General features: G+C 43.6%; 1 protein-coding gene across 2 annotated transcripts; it reads left to right on the top strand.

The window, feature by feature from the left end:
- Positions 1-4,622: 4,622 nt before the first annotated feature.
- On the top strand, positions 4,623-12,605 carry SNF8 (SNF8 subunit of ESCRT-II). Of its 2 annotated transcripts, XM_055576124.1 has the most exons (9): positions 4,623-4,781; positions 5,136-5,186; positions 7,162-7,300; positions 8,124-8,228; positions 8,834-8,906; positions 9,857-9,998; positions 10,919-10,993; positions 11,153-11,205; positions 12,004-12,138. In XM_055576124.1, the coding sequence occupies exons 1-8, from the start codon at positions 4,728-4,730 to the stop codon at positions 11,165-11,167; spliced, it is 654 nt and encodes a 217-aa protein (XP_055432099.1). In that variant the 5' UTR covers positions 4,623-4,727; the 3' UTR covers positions 11,168-11,205; positions 12,004-12,138. The 2 variants fall into 2 exon arrangements, with proteins under 2 accessions (XP_055432099.1, XP_055432098.1); XM_055576123.1 differs by lacking the exon at positions 11,153-11,205 and having other exon boundaries at positions 12,004-12,605.
- The last annotated feature ends 304 nt before the right edge of the window (positions 12,606-12,909 follow it).

The following is a 12,909-nucleotide window of genomic DNA, read 5'->3' as shown; positions in this document are numbered from 1 at the left end:
TGCCTTCTCCGAAGCTAAATGAGGACCCTGTAAAACAAGGAGAAAGATTGGGACTGTGAAAATGGGAAAGAAATGTGACCCTAAAGGCATTCTGATGACCAAATAAAACTCCTTGGAGAACTGAATTTGCCTGAGGGCTGCCAGTTTGTAATCTCTTCCAGTTGTAACATTTTGGGTTTCCTTTCCTTTAACCTCCTTGAGTTCTAAAAGTATGCATCACACAATTTAGAGCATGCCTTTATTCAGAGGATATATTTTAGTGATTCTCCATGATAGAGCTGACTGCATTGAGGAGGAGTTTGGATCTACATTTCTGCAATCTTGGGTGTCTCTGTGAGTCAATGAATCTGAAAGGGTTATTTTAAAAAGTTTTGTACAACTGTCTTACAAATGCCAGGCATTTGTGCTCAGTACTTTTAAACATCATTTTTTTTTCAACTTTTGGTGGTTTTTTTACTCTTGTTTTTGTTCATACTTGTAAATATCAGTTTTTAAAAATCATGGTGATCTCATTTAATTTAAAGCCTCATCACAATCCTTCAAGATAATGGTAATGTAATAGCTGTTAACCACGCACTATACTGCCTCCATGAGGCAGAGAATTATAAGCCCATGCTCTAAGCCATTTTGCAGTAAGACCCGTGACTCACTAGTCACTTAAAGCAAGTGAGGGCATCTGGGTTGGTCAGCATTCAGTGGTGTACTGAACCAAAGTGCTTCTAAGAGCATTGTGAAATTGGCAGTAATTTTGTGAGCAGGTTGCAAAAGCACTGATAACTTGAAACAATAGCTTGAAAGGGCATACTCAGAGTATTTACACTATGGAAATTGGCAAATGCTATAAATCAGATCGCCTCTCTTCCAACCTAGAGAGGTGATTATTTACCAGCACATTATTGGTCAACAAACTTTCTCTTATAGAGGAGAACAAATGTATCTGAAAAAGGAAATAAGCATGTCTGCTCATGGGTGCCAATGAAGTTTATCAAGGGCCAATGTGTGTACTTCAAGAAGCATGCATGCATTTGAAGGTGCGGGCGTGCTAAGTCTCTTCAGTCGTGTATGACTCTTTGTGACCCTATGGACTGTAGCCCGTCAGGCTCATCTGCCCATGGGGATTCTCCAGGCAAGAATATTGGAGTGGGTTGCCATGCCCTCCTCAGGTTATCTTCCCAACCCAGGGTTCACTTCAGTTCAGTCACTCAGTCGTGTCCGACTCTGCAACCCCATGAACCGCAGCACACCAGGCCTCCCTGTCTATCACCAACTGCTGGAGTCTACCCAAACCCATGTCCATTGAGTCAGTGATACCATCCAAGCATCTCATCCTCTGTCGTCCCCTTCTCCTCCTGCCCTCAAACCTTCCCAGCATCAGGGTCTTTTCAAATGAGTCAACTCTTTGCATCAGGTGGCCAAAGTATTGGAGTTTCAGCTTCAGCATCAGTCCTTCCAATGAACACCCAGGACTGATCTCCTTTAGGATGGACTGGTTGGATCTCCTTGCAGTCCAAGGGATTCTCAAGAGTCTTCTCCAACACCACGGTTCTCTGAAGTAATGAGTGTGAATGAGGGGGTCAGTTTGTACATGTTAAGGAGTCACAGAGTGAAAAATGAGGTCGGTGTGTCTAGATGGCATCAGTGAGGATCTAAAGGACTGAGTTTTTTTGTGTTAAGCAGTGGTATAGTAAGAATATGAAAATATGAGCTCAAAATCAATGTGTGTATGTATGAGGTTAGCATGTTTTTCATAGTCAGGGGTGGGTAGGTATAATGGAGGATTGAGTGTGTATGAAAGTGTCAAATACATGTGTTGGAGGGGACAAATCTGTGTTTGTGAAAGTAAGTTTGTGTTTAAGGGGGCTTATGTTATCTATGTTCAGCATCTGAGGGTATGCATCAGAATGAACCTAAAGGTATGACTATGATAGCCTGAATAACTGTTTCAGCCTTAGTCCTTGAACCTATTAATATTACATTCTGCTTCAAAAGAGACGAAAATACAAAATAACAGTGCTGAATATTTTTAGCATGATAGAGCATTATTTCTCTACCTGGAAGCAGGTAGCCTAGGGCTGGTGTGACAGCTTGTCCCATAAAATCCTCAGGGACCTAAACTCTTTGGGCTCATGCTCCACCATCCCTCAAGGCCCCAAATGCCAACTAAATATCCTGCCACCTATCTCTGCTCTCATCCTATTTCCTGAGGCTGTGCCGTGTGGCATGCACAATCTTAGTTCCCCCATCTGTGCCCCCTGAATTGGGAACACAGAGTCTTAACCACTGGACCGCCAAGGAAGTCCTGCTCCCATCCCCCCCCCCTTTTTTTTTTTGCTGCTCTGGGTCTTCACTGTGGCACCATAGGCTTCTTTTGTTAAGAGGCTTAGTGGCTCTGCAGCATCTAGGATCTTAGTTCCTGACCAGGGATGGACCTGCATCCTCCTCTTTGCAAGGTGGATTCCTAACCACTGGACCACCAAGGAAGTCCCTCAGGTCCTCTTTTTATCCTTTTACTTGAAGACACTCTGGTAACATTAGTCACATTCATGGTTTTGCCTTGACCTGTAGCCCAGCCCGTATCTTTGCGCAGAACTTCAAACCAGTATATCTGAATGACAATTGGCCATCTCTTCTGTGATGTCACACAAACCTCAATTTCAGCATTTTCAAAACCACTCAGTTATTTTCTCAACTTCATCTTGTAGTCTGTTTTACCTCTCTGAATGGCACCACCCTGTTGCTTAAGCCAGGAAGTTGAACATCCTGCTAAGTTTTCCCACCCACTCTGTCCCCATCTCAGGCTTCCCTGGTAGCTCAGCTGGTAAAGAATCTGCCTGCAATGTGGGAGACCCCGGTTTGATTCCTGGGTTGTGAAGATCTCCTGGAGAAGGGATAGGCTACCCACTCTAGTATTCCTGGGCTTCCCTGGTGGTTCAGCTGGTAAACGATCTGCCTGCAATGCGGGAGACCTGGATTCGATCCCTGGTTTGGGAAGATCCCCTGGAGAAGGGAACAGCTACCCACTCCAGTATTCTGGCCTGGAGAATTCCACAGACTGTATAGTCTGTGGGGGTCACAAAGAATCAGACACGACTGAGCAACTTTCACTTGGTGCCCCCATCTCATCAGTTTTACCATCCCACCTTAATATGTCCTGAATTTGTCCCATTCTCGCTATCCTTACTGCCACCATCTTAGTTCCCCCCTTACCATTTCTTCTTTGGACTGCTACAACTGACTCAAAAATTAAGTCTAGGTTGCCACTAATTTTCCTGTAACAAAAATTTATTACTACTCTCTGATTTAAGAAACCTCCATTGGCTCCTCCAAACCTCTACTGGCTCCTCCTTTGCAAGACTCAATAATGTTATGGAAATCACCTACTTAAAAAAAAAAAAAAAGTGAAAGTGTTAGTCGCTTAGTCCTGTCTCCCTCTGCAAACTCAAGAACTGTAGCCCGCCAGGCTCTTCTGTCTATGAGATTTTCCAGGCAAGCACACTGGAATGGGTAGCAATTCCCTTCTCCAGGGTGACGAAAGCCAGTTCAGCGGATCTTCCTGACCCAGGGATCAAACTCAGGTCTCCTGCATTGCAGGCAGATTCTTTACCATCTGAGCCACAAGGAGAGCCCTTGGAAATCACATATGGAGCTTTCTAAACACACAGAAAACTGATTGTATCACAGACCTGATGAATAACAAACACAGCTGATATTCATGTGCTTTGTTATATATTTTCTGGCTTATTTCTCATAACTTCATGAGTAGGTATGACTCTTTCACAACTGTGGATGGAACACAAGTGATTAAGGTATTTGCCTGAAGTTCCCTGGTGGCTCAGTGATAAAGAATCCACTTGCCAATGCAAGAGAAACGAGTTCCATCTCTGGGTGAGGAAGATACACCTGGAGAAGAAAATGGCAACCCACTCCAGTAAATCCCTTGGACAGAGGAGGCTGGCTGGTTATGGTCCATGGGGTCTTACGAGTAGCACACGACTTGCGGCTCAGACGGTAAAGCGTCTGCCTGCAGTATGGGAGACCCGGGTTCGATCCCTGGGTTGGGAAGATCCCCTGGAGAAGGAAATGGCAACCCACTCCAGTATTCTTGCCTGGAAAATTACATGGACTGAGGAGACTGGTAGGCTACAGTCCATGGGGTCGCAAAGAGTCGGACACGACTGAGCAACTTCACTTCACTTAAAGAGACTAAACAACAACTGGATCATATGTAGTGGAAGCTACGAGCTAGGTAAACTAATTTCAGAGTCCAAATTCTTAACCGTAAGGCATTCCACAGTCAGAAGCTCTGAGTGATTCCAAAAGGTAAACCCTATTAGCATAGAATGGATTGCTGTATGCTTGATACGGAATCCTTGGTATCCAACTCAGCGTATGACACTCGGTAGACAGCCAGTGAGCAGTGGCGGACCTCCACCTGGAAGCTGGGGTGGCAGTTGAGGACGGCCACAGGAAGTTAAGAGGATCCGAGGAGTACACGTGGGTGGGAACACCCGGCCGCAGTTTTGCAGCTCCTTCTCGGCGTAAGAGGCGGGGCCGCTGGGCCCTTGGCGGTGGGCGATATCAGCCCCGCAGCCGGAAGCCTGGACGTAACTTCCGTCGCGCGAAGATGACGTACGACACGCGCTTCCGCGTCGGGGAGCCGGTGGCGGATCCCGGGAAGTGGAGACCCGGGGTCCCGGCAGCGGGGCGGCCCGCGGGCCACGGCGGGGATGCACCGTCGTGGGGTGGGAGCTGGCGCCATCGCCAAGAAGAAGCTTGCCGAGGTGAGGGGAAGAAGGCGGACCCACAGCCACCCCTGACTCGAGAGAGACAGTTCTCTCCGAGCAGAGCTCTATACCCTCAAATAGCCTCCCGAAAGAATTTGACGCGGGCTTCTCGGATTCCGGGGAGCTGAGTTTCTCCAGCTTCCGGTGGATTGGAATGGCACCATCCCCAGACCCATCAGTCCTTTTCCCCACGCCCCTCAATTTGATTACAAGGGAGTTGTCTGTTCCCTCCTCTCCCTAAGAAAAACCATTTGCGAGATCCTCCTCTTATCATACTTCTGCGGAGGCGATACAAGTGGGAGCCCCCAGCATCCATTCTTTCAACTCATCTTGGTCTCTTTGCCTTGACAGGCCAAGTACAAGGAGCGAGGGACTGTCTTGGCTGAGGACCAGCTGGCCCAGGTGAGTAGGTTGGAGGGCTCCAGGTAGCGAGAGAGATCCCACGAGGCTGGGCAGGACCCCTCTGATATAAACCAGATTGTTTGGACCAACCAAAAATAGAGTATTTGGCAAATCCTGATTTCTGTGCTGCTCAGATCATTTAGGTGACTTGCTAATAACAACGATAGCTGACATCTTTGAATGATTACCTACTTTCAGCATCCCAGGCATATGTCCATTTTCTTTAGGTACGCTGTCTTTTTCATTCCTCTTGACAGTTCTATCAAGAAAGAACTCTGTTCTTTGCAGTTTAGAATTGAGGGCGCTGAGGTGTTAAGTGCTTTATCCAAGGTTACATAGATCGTAAGTGGTAGAAGATTTCACTTGGTAAGTAAGTGGTAGAAAACTTAAGCCATGTTAGTGGCTGAAGATTTCCTATTGTGTGAATGCTTCAAATTTGATTATTAGGCGCGTCTTTGATTTGGGTCTTTTGAGTTTTTACTTTAAATGCCAAAGAATAACATGGAAATACTGCCTAACCTCTGGCACCCACCACCATCACATCTAGGTGCGTACCAGAAGTGTGTGACAGTGATGAGGGTGTGGTTCCTGCAGTTTCCTTCTCTAGTATTTCCTTCTCTGTACATGCCCTCTAGTGTACTCATTCATTTTTCCTGGTGAAGAAAAGGAGGCAGTGAGGCAGGGAAATGGGGCCCTTGAACTGAGGAAAGAAGGTAAACACAGGCTGTGCTCTTCAAAAAGTCCCAGTCATAGAGGGAGATAACATGCAGGAATCAACTGGAAATGGTGACTATAATAACATACTCATTTTTAATAGGAGAAAATGAGAGGAGATGCTGGGCCAGGAGTGGTTATTCTTGGTGGGTTGAAGATAGGCTTTGTTAATTAGGGAAAGAGGAGTAATGCAAATAGGAAATCAGAATAGCCCCTGAAGCTAAAAAGAATGTAGCTTTAGAATGTAATGTGGTAGACTGTAGACTCAAAACCCTTCCTCAGAGATTCTTTATCCAGGGTTATCCTCAAGGAGGTCCTTGACCCAGAGATTCAACAACACGTTGATTCATGCCAGGCTTGCTTACTCCCCTATCTAGCTTTTCTGTCAGTTGCTGAAGATTTCCCACTGTGTGAATGCTGCAAAATTGATTGTTAGGTATCTTCAATTAATTTCATTAGATTTTTTAAAATGATTTTATTTTATATTGGCATATAGTTGATTTACAGTGTTCTGTTAGTTTCAAATGTACAGCATGTTGAGTCAGTTACACAATATCTGTTCTTTCTCAGATTCTTTTCCCATATGGGTCATTACAGAATATTGAGTAGAGTTCCTTATGCTATACAGTAGGTCCTCATTTGTAGGTCCTTCAGTTTAATAACATTCCCCCTGCCGCCCCAGGAAAAAGAAAAGCACTTACAACATATTATATAATGAGTTGTTAAGAGAGTAAATCCTAAGAGTTCTTATCACAAGGAAGAACGTTTTTTTTCTATTTCTTTAATTTTGTGTCTGTATGAGATGGTAGATGTTCACTAAACTTAACTGTGATCATTTCATGATGTATGTGAGTCAGATAATTATGCCATATAATGCCGTATATACAGTGCTATAAGTCAATTTTATCTCAGTAAAACTGGAAGAAAGTGAATGAATGAGTAAATACGAAAATTTTTAAAAAAGAAAGAATGGGAAAGAAAAAATTGTTAGATGTATGCTGACTTTAGAACAGAAAACACGTAGGGAAAAAATGTGTATTTTAGAATTGAAGCAACATTACAGCATCTTGTTTCTGTTACAGCAGAACTGTGAAGGAGAGGCAGGAAAAAAAAGGAAGGGAACAGTTAACAGTATAATGGTAGTCCTGAAGACAATAGGTTATTTCAGCCTTTGCTGTGCCACTGGCCCAGGGACCTACTCTTGGCATTTAGTTATCATTTGGTTGGGTTGCCCCTAACCTTCCCTTTGTTCATCCTGCAGATGTCAAAGCAGTTGGACATGTTCAAGACCAACCTGGAAGAATTTGCCAGCAAACACAAGCAGGAGATCCGGAAGAATCCTGAGTTCCGGGTGCAGTTTCAAGACATGTGTGCCACCATTGGAGTGGATCCTCTGGCCTGTAAGGAATCTGTGGGGGTACAGTGTTCTAGGGTTGCTAAGGGGCAGAGCTCACCTAGTTGTCATCACTATTGCTGGAACATCTTCTGTAAAGGCTTACAGGGAGATCCTAGCAGGATAGGGAGTACCTAGCAGGATAACTGAATGTCCAGTTTGATGGGAACGATGGAGAGGCTGGAGTGCAGGCTGAGTGGACAGTGTACATGATCTTGGAATGACCTGCTCTAAAACTTTTTTATGACTGTTTTTTCCCTTTATTAAAAAAAAAAATTTAGTTTTGATAAAAAGTGGTATGTGTTTCAGTCAACAAAGAAAATAAAAGAAAATGAGAAAGAAGTCTTTTGACCCTGCCTGTTATTGCAGAGATAAAGTATGGTTAAGGTATATTTACTTTCTAGACATAGAAAGTAAATCATATTCACTTCATCATATTTATAAATTATTTTTTAAAGATATATGGGATTATGCTGTAATTACTACTTTATAACCTGCATTTTTTACTCAATAAAATATCTCCAGTGGACTTTCGAATGCCAGGTCAGCTTATACTCTTAGCTTTGTCTAGACCATATATCCCATTATATTTGACTCTGAGCCAGAGATATCAGCCAAATAGAACTGCTTTTTAGATTGCCCACCTTTAAAACTTTCTGAACCTGTTGTTTAGTAGGAATAACCAAGAGTCAGATGGTGTTGAGTATCCTGAGTCCAGAAGGGCTTAACACTGGGCAGAGAAGACTGCCCATAGAGTAGATGTTTTAATCTAGCTTTGAAAGAAAAAGTTAACTAATGAATAACCTAGCTTTTGTTTTTCTGTCTTTTAGCTGGAAAAGGATTTTGGTCTGAGATGCTAGGCGTGGGAGACTTCTATTACGAGCTGGGTGTCCAGATAATTGAAGTGTGCCTGGCCCTGAAGCACCGGAATGGAGGTGAGGGTGGTTGAATGGAGTCCTGTGGACTGGGCTTTGGGCTTCTCTGAGAAAGAAAAAAAGAGTCTTGAAAAATGATCTTTCCAATCTGGCAGTCTGCAGGCCAATAAGGTCTTGAGAAGCTGTTTGGTCCTGAGAAGCACATTAGTGCTTCATGCAGTTGAATTCATGGCTGGTCTCCATGGCCAGCGGTAAACATGAAGGATTCTCTCTATTCTCCAAAGGTCTTTGGTCAGGAAAGCTTAGCTCCTAGTTGTTACAGAACATATAGGGAGGTAGAAAATAGGCCTTTCCTCCTGATAGATGATATGTCTGGATTATGATTTTCTCATTAGTAACCATAGGCCTGCTCTGCTTCTCCAAGGTGTGGTGATGTCAACTGAGTCTCTGTGCTACCCAAAATGTGACCTTCAAAATGGTCATCCAGTGGTGTCATCTTAATAAGCATACTGAATGGTCTTAAAGCTTAAAACCAGTTAGAAATCATTGGCTGTAGACACAGCCCTGGTGTCAAGAGAACATTTATAGTTTTTCAGATATGATGCTGACTTTTTTAAGTCATAAAGGTAATCCTTCAACTGCTTTCTGTCCCCCCTCTCCAATAGGTCTGATAACTTTGGAGGAACTGCATCAACAGGTGTTAAAAGGAAGGGGCAAATTCGCCCAGGATGTCAGCCAGTAGGTTTTGTCTTCCAACCTCTTGGAGTATAGAAAGGTCTTTAAAAATCAGGTGGAAATCTTTTCTCCTTACTGTTTGTAGATCTAGGCTAGTTTAGAAATCTTTTATTCACCCTTTATGATCAGAAGAAACATTTTTATTTTAGAAAACTGAAAAGAGATATAAAAAAAAACCAAACCACCCATTGTTTCTCAGCTGAGAGATTATAACTATCAAACATTTTGACAGATTTCCTTCTAAGCATGCATAAATATGTGAATGTGTGTATGCACACACATTTTTTTTTAATAAACATACTTGAGGGGGTGTATACTCTTGACGTTATTTGTGGTCAAGGAGATTAGAGCAGGCACTGAGAAAGGCTGGGGAAAGGAGTTGAGCTCAGAAGATGGGGTCTAAATGGGCCTGGTTCACTAGCCTTTATGCATGACTCCAATTTGAGAAAAGGTGAAAAAAGCTAATCAGTATGTAGACTGCATATGTGGTCTGCACATTTTCAGACATGGGTTTTCTTTTCTAATTTCAGTTAATTGTCAACTAAGAAATAAGAAAATCGAACACTGCTGGGTCTGAATTTCTAAATGGCAGTAATCAGCTGGGTTGCCCCCTTTCAAATGGATAAGCATTCTGTATTTTGCCATGGTTCACACTACTGCCTATTAAGTTCAGCTCGCTTAGTCCCATTTCCTGATGGGCTCCTGGAAGCATGGTTTTTTACCTCTGGTGTTGGAATGGCTTGTTGAATGGAAAGCCTGACTCCTCTACCATCTCCCTTGAACGTCCAGGCACCATTTGGTGCACTTTAACCCTGCCTTTTTACCGATGTAGTTAAATGTTGTGCAGACATGTGAGTCTTCCATCAGGGTATCCTGCCTAGGGCAGAGCTGAAACTGCACTGTTGCTAGGTCTGGTCTGCCAGGGATCTTTATGCAGCTCTTCCTCACCTCAGAGACGACCTGATCAGGGCCATCAAGAAACTAAAGGCACTCGGCACTGGCTTTGGCATCATCCCTGTGGGTGGCACTTACCTCATTCAGTCTGTTCCTGCTGAGCTCAATATGGATCACACTGTGGTGCTGCAGCTGGCAGAGGTACTGGTGTGCCTTCTGAGAGAGAGTGTGAGTGTGTGCATGCATGTGTGAGTGTGCATGCATGTGCATGTGTGTGCATGACAGTCTAGGAAGGTATTTTCTGATCTCCTCCCCACCATCACTCATGCGTTTGCTGAAACTGTCTAATGGATGCACTACTCAGACCTGTGCTTATTTAGCAGATGTTTATTGAGCAGCTACAGTGCAAAGCACTGGGCCAGGCTGTAGGGGCAAATAAAGATGGGTACCACATAGTTCCTGCTCTCAAAGAGCTCACATTCTAGTGGAGTAGTAGACAGACATGCAGACAACTAACTGAATATCCTTGGTGAACAGATTTTTTTGATGTCTTTGTAAAACTACTTTATGGATTCTTTGAAAAAAATTTTTAATCTTGTTTGCCATCCTCCTGTTCCTTAATAGTGCCTTAAGCTGTACCATCTTCCTTCAGATCTTTATCATGTGTTTAGGGAAGACACGTTCAGTTTTCAGTAATATAATGGAGACTAGAACTGAACAAGGGAGGGGGCTTTTCTGGGTTGGGGAATGGTTCGGGTGAGGATGGACAAGGGCTGAATTCTTAATTATTTTAAATTATGATCAGTTTTGATGATCATCATTCCTATCAGTTAATCATTCTGAATCTTTGCTGTACTTTTGAGTTTGCTGGTAAAAATCTACATTAATATTTAGTACCAGGGATTCTACTTAAGACTGAGCACCTCAGTCTGCCTACCTCTCTCATCCTGAAAATCACTTCTTACTCTATGCCGGGTCCTCTAAACATTCTTTTCTGTGCTCCCTTAGGCTTTACCCAAGGGCAGGTCCCCCTCCTGTCTGGATAAATTACTTGTCCCTGGGCAGATCCTGGATTCTAAGGGAAAGCACATACTTAACTCACTCCCCATTCCTTCCTTCAGAAAAATGGCTATGTGACTGTCAGTGCTATCAAGGCCAGTCTTAAATGGGAGACAGAGCGAGCGCGGCAAGTGCTGGTACGTGACTTTTGGAATGGCTGAGAAAAGATGGGCCCCAGATGGGAGGAGGAGGGTAGACAGGTACCACTCAGGCAAGGGCTGCAGCTTCTTTCTGCTAACTTCTTGCCTTGAAGGCTGTTGCTACCACACAGAAGTAATCCCAGTGTTTCTCTGCAGATGGCACAGAGGTAGAACTCACAAAGGAAGGGGCTTCGAACACTGGCACACAGGTACAACCAGCCTGCTACTGCCACTGGGGAGTCACCAACACCTTCTCTCATGACATGTAGAGCCTGGTCAATGGTTAATGTGGTTTGACTGAAATTAGAGTGAAGGGAATTATTAACTATAATGATATTACATTTCTATAATTAGTGCACTTATATATAGTTTTATATATACAAGTTTCCTGGTACTAACCAAAGACTAGTGTGAAGAGAGAGTAGCATGAACATGTAGGAGCCCTGGCTTTCAGTATCCTTACCCGGGCAGTTAAATTAAAGACTTAACTTCATCTGTGAAGTGGGGATGACATAAACATTTGTTTAATAATACTGGGTCAAACCAACCCATCTGGAGCATATTTCCAGTAACAGGAACTATGAGTCCATTCTAATACAGACGTTCCATTAACTTTTCCAAAAGGGTTTCCCTGTCTTGTAGCTGTCTGTTACCCACTAAGTTAACTGAAAGTTAGTGATCTCCGTTTGTTTTAGGGAATGGAGTTAGTGATTTATTCAAGGCCATGTAGCAAATGTTTCTGTGGCCCTACCTTCCTTCCACAACATCCCCCTTTGTCATGATCCTCTTTCCCAGCAGCACAGATTAAGCAACTTGGTAGTATTTCTCACACAGAGGGCAAAGATCTAGGTTAAACACATCATTCCAGTTTGGCTGTGTGGATATATGAAGGCACTCTTGTAGATTTAGTTTGAAAACCCTACTGAAGCCAAGATAGGTTTGAGGGTTATATACCCTACTTTGTGGAAACTCCCCTTTCTCAACTGACTTTTTCCTTTTTCCACCAGGAACACCTGCTGAAGGAAGGGCTGGCTTGGCTGGACCTGCAGGCCCCAGGGGAAGCCCACTACTGGCTGCCAGCTCTTTTCACTGACCTCTACTCCCAGGAGATTACAGCAGAGGAGGCCAGAGAAGCGCTCCCTTGACTGGGAATGAAGTGGGCACAGCATCAGGCAGGGAGAAGAGGGAGGAGCTGGTGGTGAATAAAACCTGGACAACTTTGTTTTAAAAAAGAATCAAAAAAACCCCCCAAAAAATTCCAAGTTTTTTTCTTCCCCTAATATTCTTCATTCATTACTTTATTATTTTTTTTTAAAGTGCCTTCACATTGCATTTTTATTGGAGAAAACCTTATTTATCCACTAAGGATAACCTGAGTAACAGAAAACAGCGAGCACGTATAAAATGACTTGCACAGGTCATCTACTACAAGGTCATGGTAGAGCCGGGCCTAGAATGAAGGCTGTCTTGTCTCCTGGCTAAGACAGTCTAGTCTCTGTAGCCCTGAGACATAAATTCTAGTCTGTTAATTCCAACCCCTTCCTCATAAGATGTTCCTTATCTCAAATGAGCAGACCCTACTAGGCCAATAAACATTCACTTTCCCTCTCTTCCAGCTTCCTCTGTAGAAGTTCCAGCTTATGGCCACAGACTCGGCTGTGAGTGTTAAGGAAACACAGGTCAATGGTGGTTAGAGGAAAGAAAAGGGAATTTGAGGGGAATCAACCAATAGTGGATGCAATATTTCTCAAATTCCTGACTGACTTTCCCTCCTATACTGATCACCAGGTCCCTCTAGCCTTATTGGTGGGAATCATTTATTGAACACCCATGAGACACCCCGTTTTATATACCTTTTATATAGTCCTCACAATGGTAAATGTCAAATAGGTGCCCTAACCTTTCAGGTGAGG

This window comes from Bubalus kerabau, chromosome 4, assembly GCF_029407905.1.
Source record: "Bubalus kerabau isolate K-KA32 ecotype Philippines breed swamp buffalo chromosome 4, PCC_UOA_SB_1v2, whole genome shotgun sequence".
NCBI lineage: Eukaryota > Metazoa > Chordata > Mammalia > Artiodactyla > Bovidae > Bubalus > Bubalus kerabau.
The sequence above is the reverse complement of the archived record's forward strand: the minus strand, read 5'-3'. Positions and strand labels throughout refer to the sequence as shown.

What these genes read in the sequence shown, in the direction of transcription:
- SNF8 (XM_055576123.1), top strand. Translation starts at nt 4,728, where the DNA reads ATGCACCGTCGTGGGGTGGGAGCTGGCGCCATCGCCAAGAAGAAGCTT. An exon ending in CCAAGAAGAAGCTTGCCGAG is followed by an intron (nt 4,782 to 5,135) that starts GTGAGGGGAAGA and finishes TTGCCTTGACAG; the next exon opens with GCCAAGTACAAGGAGCGAGG. An exon ending in CTGAGGACCAGCTGGCCCAG is followed by an intron (nt 5,187 to 7,161) that starts GTGAGTAGGTTG and finishes TTCATCCTGCAG; the next exon opens with ATGTCAAAGCAGTTGGACAT.